The 11995-nt window shown below is 39.5% G+C and overlaps 1 protein-coding gene across 1 annotated transcript; it reads right to left on the reverse strand.

The window, feature by feature from the left end:
- Positions 1 to 5016: 5016 nt before the first annotated feature.
- LOC134801348 (uncharacterized) lies at positions 5017 to 9730 on the reverse strand. The gene has a single exon (XM_063773889.1). It carries the CDS (start codon positions 9658 to 9660, stop codon positions 5017 to 5019), a length of 4644 nt encoding a protein of 1547 aa, XP_063629959.1. The 5' UTR covers positions 9661 to 9730.
- Positions 9731 to 11995: the final 2265 nt, after the last annotated feature.

Raw genomic sequence — 11995 nt, forward strand, 5'->3', positions numbered from 1 at the left:
TTCACTTTTGACGCTGCAGCTCGAAACAGCGATCCGGTGCTCATCTTGAACCAGCTGAGGTTTTTGAGCCACGAGGTACGTCTTCTTTCACATTTTCGTTTGCTTTGGATTTTCCCCTGTATTATCAGCTGGAGGAGGTGGTATCCCAGCAAACATTTTTGGTCAATATTCCGATGAAGGTCGCAAATCCTTCTTCCTTCTTCCTCGCGTTATCCCGGCATTTTGCCACGGCTCATGGGAGCCTGGGGTCCGCTTGACAACTAATCCCAAGAATTGACGTAGGCACTAGTTTTTACGAAAGCGACTGCCATCTGACCTTCCAACCCAGAGGGGAAACTAGGCCTTAATTAGGATTAGTCCGGTTTCCTCACGATGTTTTCCTTCACCGAAAATTCAGGTCGCAAATAGGTGCCTTTATCGGAATATTGACCGAAATTCTTGCTGGGATGGTATTTGACATGTCGTGATAGATGACCAAAGTAAAGTACTGCAGTTTTCGTATTTTAGTGTTGTATACTCAGAGATACTAGTCTCAAAGTTCTCTAAGCACCTAGATTTACAACAAACTACCTAATTGGTGAATTTGAAGCCCTGATACCTAGCAGTCAGTTCAATACTGCCTAACTGCAAGTTCCAAGTTATAAGCTCCCATATGATGGAAAGTTTGACACCGATCCGCCGAAAGCCGTATTCTGAAGCAAATATTGAATACGTACCTACAGTCGCCATCAAAGGCAGGCAGGCAGGCGTCGCAGTCACAGGTACGGGCATGTGATGCGGAGGGATGAAAGTCATGTGACGAGAAAGGTATCACGAATGTATGTGGAGGGAAGTACGAGGAAAGGAAAACCGAGGAAACGGTGGATGGACTGTGTGAGAGATGATATGAAACGAACGCAAGTGAATGATGAAATGACGGGCGACAGAGAGGTGTGGAAGAGAAAGACATGCTGCGCCGACCCCAAGTGAATGGGACAAGGGCAAGAAAATGAATGATGAGGTACAGTCGCCTTCAGATATATCGGAGCGGCCAAGATGCTCACAAATATCTGAACACGCGTCTAATGTCAAGGCGCTAGAGTGCAGGTTTAGATTTTTTGAGCACCTTTTTGAGTACCTATCCATCTACGGGTGAGCTATCTTTGTACAGACTTTGACGTGGCCAAGTGTGGAAGTGCATTGGCACTAGGGATTGCCCTAGCATTCGTAGTAATATTATAAATAAATGAGAAAGTAAACTCTGTCTGTCTCTTACATCTTCACGTTTAAATCGCTGAACCATATTATCTAATGAAATTTGGTATGCAGAATAGTTTGAGGCCCGGGGGTAGAAAAGCTTGTAGTACCAAAAAGACAATTTTTGCCAAAAACTTATTTAATATCCATTTAAATGTCAAATACATAATCTGGAATAAGGCACTCCGCCTGATTCAGCTAAGCTTTTGCCAATACGTCGTATTAGAACTTTCCGTCTCGAGTTCCAGAAGCTCAATAAAATAACAAAAACTTTTAGTTTTGATGTAAGACGTTAAAGGTATACGGACGGCACTTGTACTTAGGGCATACTGAAAATTCCTGGACTGGCCACTTAGAAAAAATAAGAGAATCCAGGAACTTTCAGTATGGCCCACGTAACAGCATTATCGGTGCTATATTACTGCTAAAGCGTGGACGTCGACATCGCTATGTCATATTTAAGGTGCCATTCGGATTAGAGACTACACCAGTACTCTGCAGCACGACATTGCATTGCATTTCCGCAAATGTCAAAAATCTGGACGGCAACATTTAAGCCACGTATTCACTATAAAGCTATTTGTCTGTAAAACCTTATTAATGGTATTGTGTATGGTAGCAGTTACCTATTCATAATGTTTCGTTATGAGCACCTGCCATAAATTTTTTGAGAAACTTTGTTTACCAACAAAGTTTATAAACGAAATTGTTTATATAATATTTACTAGGTAGGTCAGGGTGGCCAAATCCGTCAGCAGCGGGGCATTTCCGTCAAACGGCGTTTGCGGTTATTCAAACAATAGTACACGCTTACTGACTCGATCGGTAAAGCACAGAGAACATTGTATACCCACAGTCAAAAACAGATGGCGCTGTCTAGCCAGTAAATAAAAAAAAACCGCTTTCAAAGTTTAGTTGCGCTCCGAACTCGAACTCGAGTGTAGTGAGCTGCTGTGTTTCGTGACGGTGCGATGAGAAAATGTAAGTTTACGGCTTAGTAAGTCATTTTTTATATAGTTCGATATGCATGTTTGTTGGTAATTTTATAAATTTTCAATTATGATCTGTTGGTGAGAAATTATGGGTGGTTGAATATTGGTATTAACGAAATGATCGAGTAGACAAATCCGTCAATTGTGAAACGGGCAAAACCGTCATGTGCCGTAATTTCCCCATTTCATATATTGCCAACCGTTTTGATTTTACTTAATTAAATAATAAGTATGAAAATTAATACCGGGTTTAAGTTGTTATATGTTGTGGGTAGAACTACAAAAAAAAAATCAGTTGTCATCCAACCGTCATTTGTTACAACATAGTGGCAGCGGTGAGATGACAACTGATTTTATTTTGTAGTAAGTATTCGAAAATTATATATTTACATGTATTACGCGTAGTATACCTATGTCTGTAGCAAGTTATGATTCGGTCAAATTGTGTTTTTTGAAAAACAAAGTATAGCCAGCATTCAATGAATGTAGCATGATACCTTTGGGTATGGTGCTTTACACACACTAGTGTCCCATCCCCTCTCCCTGACGCAACCCCCCGTTTTAGCATGAAATATGTCCCGGTTGACAGTTTTTTTTATTTTTTGGGGAAAGTATACAATATAGGAAAAAAGTGTCAATGAAAGAAATAATCCTTATTAAATTCTTAACAAAAAACGTTATATTCATTTTTTTGATATGGCGCACCATATTCATATTATGGCCAAATGAACTTCGACAAAATTTTACCGTTGAAAAACTTCAACAAGTTAATACATGAATATGGTGAGTCTTACCAAAAAGTTGCATGTAACCTTTTTTGTTTAAAATTTATTAAGGATTATTTCTTACCTTGACACTTTATTCCTAACTCCAATACTTTTCTCAAAAATTAATAAAAACCGTCAACCGGGACATATTTCATGCTAAAAGGGGGGGTTGCGTCAGGGGGAGGGGATGGGACACTAGTGTGCGTAAAGCACCATACCCAAAGGTATCATACTACATTCATTGAATGCTGGCTATAATTTGTTTGTCTTTCCCATACATTAGAACACAACTTGACCGAATCATTAGGTATGTACCTAAACCATGTGTATAATTTATTTTCAATGATGCTTAATTTGCAGAGGAGCTAGTTTATCTTATTATTTTTGCTTGATTTTTTTATTTGTAATTCAACTCAGGAGACTGAGATTAGTCCTAATTTAAAATCAGTAGGTACTAAAACGGTTATACAGGGTCCTTTTTGGACCGTTAGCCATATTTGAATATGTCATTATAGATCAGCAGTACAATAGATTTTTGAACAAAAAGTGGTACTTTTTTTAATTTATTTTTTTGACGTTTTTATCCATCTAAAACAAAAAAATTGGGCACAGTACTCATTTGTTTCGATTCGTGCACTACTATGGCAAACACATTGCACTAGGAAGGGATGGTACGATCTTATAGCCAATAGGCCATTATTTAAAAAACGTGCCAGTTGACGGATTTTCCCTAGGGTTTGGGAATCTGTTTTAAAAGGTTTACTACTCCTGATTGTAAAAATAGGCCGGATTTGCCCCGAATAAAAATATTCTGTGTGGAGTGGCGGGAGTGTGCATTAGACAGAGACAAGTGGCGGGAAAGAGGGGAGGCCTTTGCCCAGCAGTGGGACACACTAATAGGCTAAAAAAAAAAAAAAAAAAAAAAAAAAAATATATTTGCCAATAAAATCTAAAATAAACCTTAAATTGAGGTCGCTAGAGTTTAGTTTCGACTAAGAGTTCAGCGGTATTTGTTCACTTGACGTATATGTATACGTCACGATACAAGAAAAATCGTAGGTTGACGGAATAGCCCCAAACCGTTGGGAAAATCCGTCAACTGACATGTTTTAAAAATAAAATCATATTTAAATAACCAGCAGTACTAGCAATTTAACATGAGTACCTGTATATAGTTAAATAAATGCTTAATCTATTACAGTGATCAGGTTTATTAAAAAGTAAATATCATCTTAGTTATGATCAGCCAAAGTGAACTTATCAAAAAGTATGACGGAAATGCCCTCCTTGACCTTAGTAAATTTTATTATAACTAATTTAATCTTCTATTTTTAATTTTATCCTTTCTAGTAGTTTTAGCACAATACTTAAGGTGAAGTTTGTTTTTCTATAAAGCTCTTTTGTTCGATAAAGCTAATGGGAAATGTAAACTTTAGTGATGGGACAAGCTAGTGTTTAGTGGATAAAGTGATATAACATCTGTGGATGTTTCAATATCCAAAACAATAGTTACGTCTTGTTGAGTGGGTAGGTATACCTATGTATTGATCCATCCAAGTTTGAGATAAATTAGCATGCGCGATTTTTATGACAGCTAACAAATTTTATTATATACTATGAAGTATTTGAACAAATTAAATTATTTTTCAGAAAATATTTTAATTTGTTTTTATCAAGTAGAAACACTACTGTACGGATAGTACATCTGAGTTGATATGATTCTTGATGGTAGATTGCAATCTTGATGGAAACACTGATTTCGGTATATTTATTTATTGATAACCAAGGTATATGAGTACTAGCTAGGAGCACGTATAAACGTAAACTAATTCATAAATCGATGTATGGCGTAATCGCAAATACAGCAATTATTATAAAGTCATTGTATTTAATGCTGACGCGAGAAATGTGCGATGCTTGCATTGTACATATTCCCGGCCAGGAGATGAGAAGTTGATAAGAGATGCTGATATATTTTTATATAAAACTGATTGTTATAATGCAATAATTTGAAACTGAAATTATTTGATAGAAGTAAATCCCCTAAACATAGAAGTATTTGTAGAGTTGAGCGCACTTGCCGCGACGCGATGATCTTGTCTCTCAGGGGGTTGTCCGCTGTGGTTGTGCTCGGTCGCTGATGGAATGGAGCTGCGCGATGTGGATGACATCGAGGTTGGTCTGCGACCGCTCTCCCGGGGGGCGGCGGCGAACGAAGGGGTGAGGCGCGCGACGAGTTGACGGCGTCGAATGCAACGGCGCACGTACAGCGCTGCTAACACGATGACTATGCCCAGGACCACGTAAATTACTGTGTAATGATGAACGTCGTGGTAGTTGATTCTGTCTGATAGCGCTCCCTCGTTCTTCATGTGTTCGATTTGGTCTTTGATGACCTTGAAATATTTGTCATTGTTTTCAAGAGCATTTGATTCGCCTTGTAAGACTGGTACTGTTAAGTTTATAACGTTGTTTATGGAGGGCACGTCGAACTTAACAACTGTTGCTTGTGTTTTGATGTCGTTCGAATGTTTCTTCTGTGGAAATATGGTAAAGGCGTCTCCATTTAACACGCACTCTGTTTGAAGGGTTATGATTCCTGCCTTATTTAGATGCTCGGCCTTGACCTCCTGTCCGCATATGATTCTCGCCGTGCATTCGTCACAACAAAAGAATAGGTATGTATTCATAGTGCTTAGTTCCGTCCATATGTTGTGGCAAGTGTCAGAGTCCGCTGAGCACTCGTTTGAAACTTGATCGGCAATGCAGAGGCGTGAGTCAGACTTTAGTTGATAAATTGGACCTTGTAGCGTACAAATAAGAGTATTAGAATCGTAGTGCGAGCATTTCTTTACGGTTTCATCCAACATAGGTATATACGATTCTTTTTTGATATTTATAGCCACTTGATGCGCTATAGGTCGTATTTTGATCATATTTTTTCCAACTTGACGTGGAATTGATATTAATCTGAAGAGTTCGTACACATCTTGAAAAACTAAGGGAATCTTGATTTCGAAGATAAGGTACTGGCGGGTCATTCTTGTTCGCACCTTCATTAATTGATATAGTTTGGGTAGATCGGTGTTGATGTTTTCGCAGGGTAGAGTCAAATCCTTTGGCATCTGCCCGGCTATGATATTCAGCTCATCTTTCAACTGTTGTGGTGTCAAGAGGTGAACGTTGAATTTGCCGTAAATGACGTTAGCGATGGTGTCCAATAAAGTGTCTTGTATGCTCTTCAGGTTTACGAGTATGTTATTAGCGATGATTGATGACACGGTGATTTCATTTATTTGGGTTGATTCTTGAATTTCGGTAGCCTGTTTGTTAAGGCTCATCTCGATGTTGTTTATGTGTTGGTTGAAAGTTTTGTGCTGATTTTGCATTGATGTTTCAACTCTCTTTAATAGATTGGCTTCCGCTTCTATAACCGAGGTTTGATTCCTCCATAATTGTGCCAAATGTTTTTCATTAGCTCTGGTCAGGTCGATGTCCTTCTGATATTGTTCGGCGAACTGATCGTCGAGCACGCCGAATAGGCTGTGAGCGAGGTTGCCGACGCCATTGAAGAATGCTCTCTTCTTTCGTGGTGATTCGACACGTTGACCGAGTAGCATGCTGTCGTAGTATTTTAATTCCGAAAAGGCGTGTCGCAATTGATTGAGTACGATGTTACATTGTTGCTTATTTTCGATGGCGTGACACGTATTTTCCAAGTGCTTGATGTATTTGGAAAATAGTTCTGATCCTTCCCAGTATGGATTGATGTCATAATAAACTACAAGTTTCCACTCGTCTCGGGCCAGTTTCATATTTGTTATTTTATCAAAGTATATGCCTTGTCCCTCTTTGAAACGTGATACGTCATGAGTGCATTGCGCCGGCGATATAAATAACATAAACATCATAAGCGTCATAGTGATGTAACCAATGAGTTTGGATTTTGCTGGTTTTCTTTGCTTTGTTTGTCTTGCAGGGGGCGTGGCCGATGTATCTTTTTTCTGATCTTCACTGGTTGATGATTCGTTTTCTGATACTGGCAGTTTTGACAGCTTGATGATGGGCCTTTTGATTATTGAATTTTTTGTCTTTACTGAAGCGACACGGACAAGGCCGTCCTTTCCTGCATGAACATCTGATACCCTGCCAAGAGCCCACTTGCCGGCAGGTAAATTTGCGTCGTGAATGATTACGACGTCGCCGATTTCAATGTTTGGCTTGGGTTGCGTCCATTTACAGCGTGATTGTAACTGACACAGGTATTCAGTTTGCCATTTTTTCCATATATCTTGGAATATTTTCTGTGTTAGGCGCCACCGTGTACGCTCGTCCCTTTCAGTCTCAACGATGTGGAGAGTCGGACCACTTGCTAAAAAGTGTGCCGGTGTGATATAATCCAAGTCATCAGGGTCCTCGGTCAATGCACACAGTGGACGTGCATTTAAACAACCCTCTATCTGTGCCAATAGAGTCGAAAATTCTTCGAAGGTTAGGTGCTGTTCTCCCAGCACTCGGTGAAGATGATGTTTGAGGCTTTTGACGGCCGCTTCCCATAGGCCGCCCGCGCTGGGCCACGAAGGTGCATTGAAGTGCCAGCTGATGTTCATGTCGCTGATTGCTTTAAAAAATGATTCATCTAGCGAGGCAGTGATCTCTTCATACTCCCTTTTAATTGCTTTGTTGGCTTTAGTAAAATTTGTGCCATTGTCACTGAAGATGTGACGGGGTGCTCCACGCCGGGCGGACATTCTCCGTAGAGCGGCCAGAAATGATTCCGAGCTTAGGTCTGAAACTAGCTCTAAGTGCACTGCCTTTGTCGCCATGCAGACAAACACAGCAATGTAGCCCTTAGTTGTTTTGATGCCGCGACCCTTGCTTGCCTTCACTGATACGTATCCTGTATAGTCCACACCGGTATTATAAAATGGCCTTGATGGATTTGACCTTGACTCAGGTAAGTCCCCCATGAGTTGTGATAGTTTTGGAGGTTTCTGCTTAAGGCACGTTATGCAACGGCGTAGGAGATTTTTCGTAGCTCTATTACCTCCTACAATCCACACTGATTCTCGTAGCTTGGAGTGTGTGAGTTTGGCGGTTCCGTGCAAAACAGCTTTATGTGCTTGATCTATAAGCAGCTCCGTCAGGCGACCTCTATGTGGAATAATAAGAGGGTGCTTCATTTCCCAGCTGATGTGTGCGTTATGAAGTCGTCCTCGAACGCGTAACATTCCATGTTGATCCAGGAAAGGTCTTAATTTCAAAATACTGCTCTTTAAATCCACTGATTGATTTGTTTTCAAATTGATGATTTCATTTGAAAACTCTTTTTCTTGCACGTACTTGATAATTCTATTTTTAGCGCTTCTTATCTCGTCAGCTGTTAGGTAACTCGAGAACTGCTGACGCCGCGAGGCCACTCGTAGTATCCATGCGAGCACGCGGGTGCAATGTGTCAAGTTGCTATGCTTGCTTATTAATTCATTGATAATGTCCCCGTCTGTTTGTTTACATGTTACCGCGTGCCATTGTTTTGATGTTTTAACCTCTTGATCGGTAGTGAATGTGGGCCTTTCTTGATTTTCACTGTATGATGATAGCCAGTTTGGACCATTCCACCAAAGAGGATGTTTTAGTAATTGCTGGGTCGTGATTCCGCGACTAGCGCAGTCGGCCGGGTTTTCTTCGGACTTGACGTAGTTCCAACAAGTCGGCGGTATGATTTTTGTAATTTGCGTAACCCTGTTAGCTATAAATGGCTTCCATTTGCTAGGTTCGCCATTTAGCCAGCCCAAAACAGCTGTACTGTCAGACCAGCAGACCAATTTGATTTTGTTTTCTGATAGGGATTGCTTGACCTTCTCCATGAGGGCTGATAGAAGTAGAGCTGCACACAGTTCTAATCTCGGCAAGGTCACAGCTTTTTTCGATGGTACGAGTCTTGATTTTGCTGCTATCAGTACCGGCGGCGACGTTGATTGTTTGTTGTCGGTACGGATCACACGGCAGTAGATTGCGCACGCGTATGCTTTCGTCGATGCATCGCAATAACCGTGTAGTTCAAGGTCTTGATTCTTGTAGGTATTTAGCCAACGCGGAATTTTGATGTCTTTGATAGTTTGTAGGTCTTGTGAAATTGTGTACCATTCCTTCTTGATATTATGGGGTACTTGATCGTTCCATCCGATGTCATTTGATATGACATTTTGAAACAGTAACTTCAATTTCGTGGTTACTGGCGATAGCCACCCAAGTGGGTCGAATACTTTCGCTATACTTGACAGTAACTCTCTCTTCGTCATTGTGATCGATGTTTGATTTGATAGTGGTGCAATTTTTAGTTGAAAAGTAAATAGATCTTCCTGCGGGTGCCATCGTAGACCCAGCGTTTTCGTTGTTTCTTGATCTTTGAATTCGAATGTTTGTTGCTGATCTTGAGACTTGCTAGCTCCTTGCAGTAGTTCGGGCGTGTTTGATGCCCATTTTCGAAGATTGAACCCTCCTGATTTTAATAATTCGATCAAATCTTGTTTCATTTTCTTCGCTGATTCGAGGTCGTGACAGCCGTGTAGAAGGTCATCCATGTAAAAACTCTCTTCTACGACTTTAGCCGCTTCAGGATAATTGTGGCGTTCGTCCTTGGCCAGCTGTCTTAACGTCATCATGGCTAACCAGGGGGCAGCCTTGGTGCCGTAGGTTGTGGTCGTTAATGCGTATTCACGAAACCTTTGATGTTCATTGTCTCTCCAAATGATTTTCTGATATTTTTGATCTTGAATGTTTATACCAATCATTCTAAACATTTTTTCTATGTCTGCAACGTACGCGACCTTATATTGTCTCCACTTAATGATGAGTGACAATAAGTCGTGTTGTAAATTGGGTCCGCTGTACATGATGTCGTTCAGACTTGTCCCATTTGACGTTTTGGCAGACGCATTATACACGACTCTAAGAGATGGGCGTTTCTCAGAGATGACCTTCGGTGCCTGACTTCGGTGCCAAATTTTTTTTTTAACTTATTTGATATGCGACTTTATTTCCTAAAATCTAGCCTTAATATAAAAAATATTGGTAGTGGAGGCCTCCATTAGAACCTTATAGTTTTTAAGATATTTGAGATTTAAAAAACACCGAAATCATGCGCAGGCACTGAAATCAATTGGCGTCACCGAATTCAATAATGCATACACAAAAATCACATTTCAATTTTATATCTCAACCATATTACATTTTAATCATATTTTTCATTCTTATTTGATTATAAGCGATGTAACAAGGCTAATGATGTCGAAAGCTTACATAAATGTAATAGATATAGACCCAAGATTTTAAAGTAATCTAATTACGGCTTGTAAAACAACATCTCTAGAAGATATCCCACACTATTTGACTGTCCTCATATAATAGGGTGATGGGCGATGTATGGTCCTGGAACGAGTTTCAGACATGTCGACCACAAATTCGCACATTAGTGCCATAAAGGGGGTGTTTGTTTCACACAATCCGACCGCACACGCATCAAAAAGAAACTTATGTTACCTACACCCGATAAACAAGAAACTTTTGATCAACGCTCAAAAAATATGCAATGTGATGCAATACGGAAAACAATTATTTTTGAATAACAGAGTTTTAAAGCGTGAACTCCATCAATTTAAAACTATTTGAAGTGGTCGACTAATGCCTGAAGATCTAATTACCCATTAATTATTTGAGGGTGCTGGAGATCTCCAGCACCCTCAAACACTTGAGCTAATTTGTAACTCCTATATTTAGACATAAAGACATAAGACATTGAGGATTGTTAAAACATTTGCTATGTTTAATTTGGGTCTATGTCTAGGTCTCATTGCCTTTGAAGCGATCTCGACATTAGAAGGCCACTTTATTTTTAATCCCTTGTTCTGAACATCCTGTCCCTTGGGTGTGCATAGTACTTACATACACAAGTTATTGTAAAAGAAGTGGGATCTAATTGACTGCATTCATTTAACATGCCTGACACGTTTAAAGGTATCGAGGTGTAGGGCCTCAGGTGATACAGAGTACAATTAACATAATTTACTTCATTGGTTTGAAGAGAATATCAAGACAGAGAAAGAAACATTGGGTCTTCAAATTTCAACACACGTCTGGTTTAAAAAACTACTCATAGTAAACTAGTGATCTTTTGTACCTATTATGACTTAATTTATTTTCAAACATAATTTTACGTTTATACTACGTATCTTGCACTTTTTAAGTGTGATAAATTAGTACAACAAACTAGGTTACAAAGCAGGATTTGAATTCAGTGATCACTTTTTTGATATCGGTGGTCAAAAAATCCACCGAATCCAAGGAAATCAACACCAGCGATGTCAAAATTAATCGCTTTTTAGCAATTACAGAAATAGCATGAGTGATACAGAGGAGATGTAATAATGATGGATTTACGTACTTTCGAGGATTTCTTAATCACTTGCATAACGATAAATGCACTAAAACTTTCGGAGTAAATTGTACCACCGATCTCAAAAAAACATAGAACCAAACCCACCGAAGGACGGTGAAACCTTTAAAAAATCACTTTATTATACTGTGACTGTACCTCTGCTCTATTCAACGGTTAAGGCACAACTAAAGCATACTATGTTTGAGACACTGAGTTCCTGGTTTACAACTTTGAAGGAGTACCGACATGTTTTGCAAATTACACCGAAATCAGGCACTAGCCCGGGACACATCGTAAATTTGGTTTTATTCAATGAGTTGAGAAAACACATTATTGTGATATAAAGAATATGATAAGTTAACTAATACCCTATGCGTGAATACCCATAATAACTCCGATCTAATGCCCCATCTTGAGTAATAATTTTTTGTTTCATAAAATCTGGGTGCGGGACACACCCACCGAACATCATTTTGGGCATTTGAATTTTTTTTTCTTGTATTATATAAATAATAAATAAATAATTTGATAGTGCCCCTGACAGAATATAGGCTGAAGATCAT

This window comes from Cydia splendana, chromosome 21, assembly GCF_910591565.1.
Source record: "Cydia splendana chromosome 21, ilCydSple1.2, whole genome shotgun sequence".
Taxonomy (NCBI): Eukaryota; Metazoa; Arthropoda; class Insecta; order Lepidoptera; family Tortricidae; genus Cydia; species Cydia splendana.

Excerpts from the sequence above, each read along its gene's own strand:
- LOC134801348 (XM_063773889.1), bottom strand. The coding sequence starts at position 9,660 with ATGATGACGTTAAGACAGCTGGCCAAGGACGAACGCCACAATTATCCT.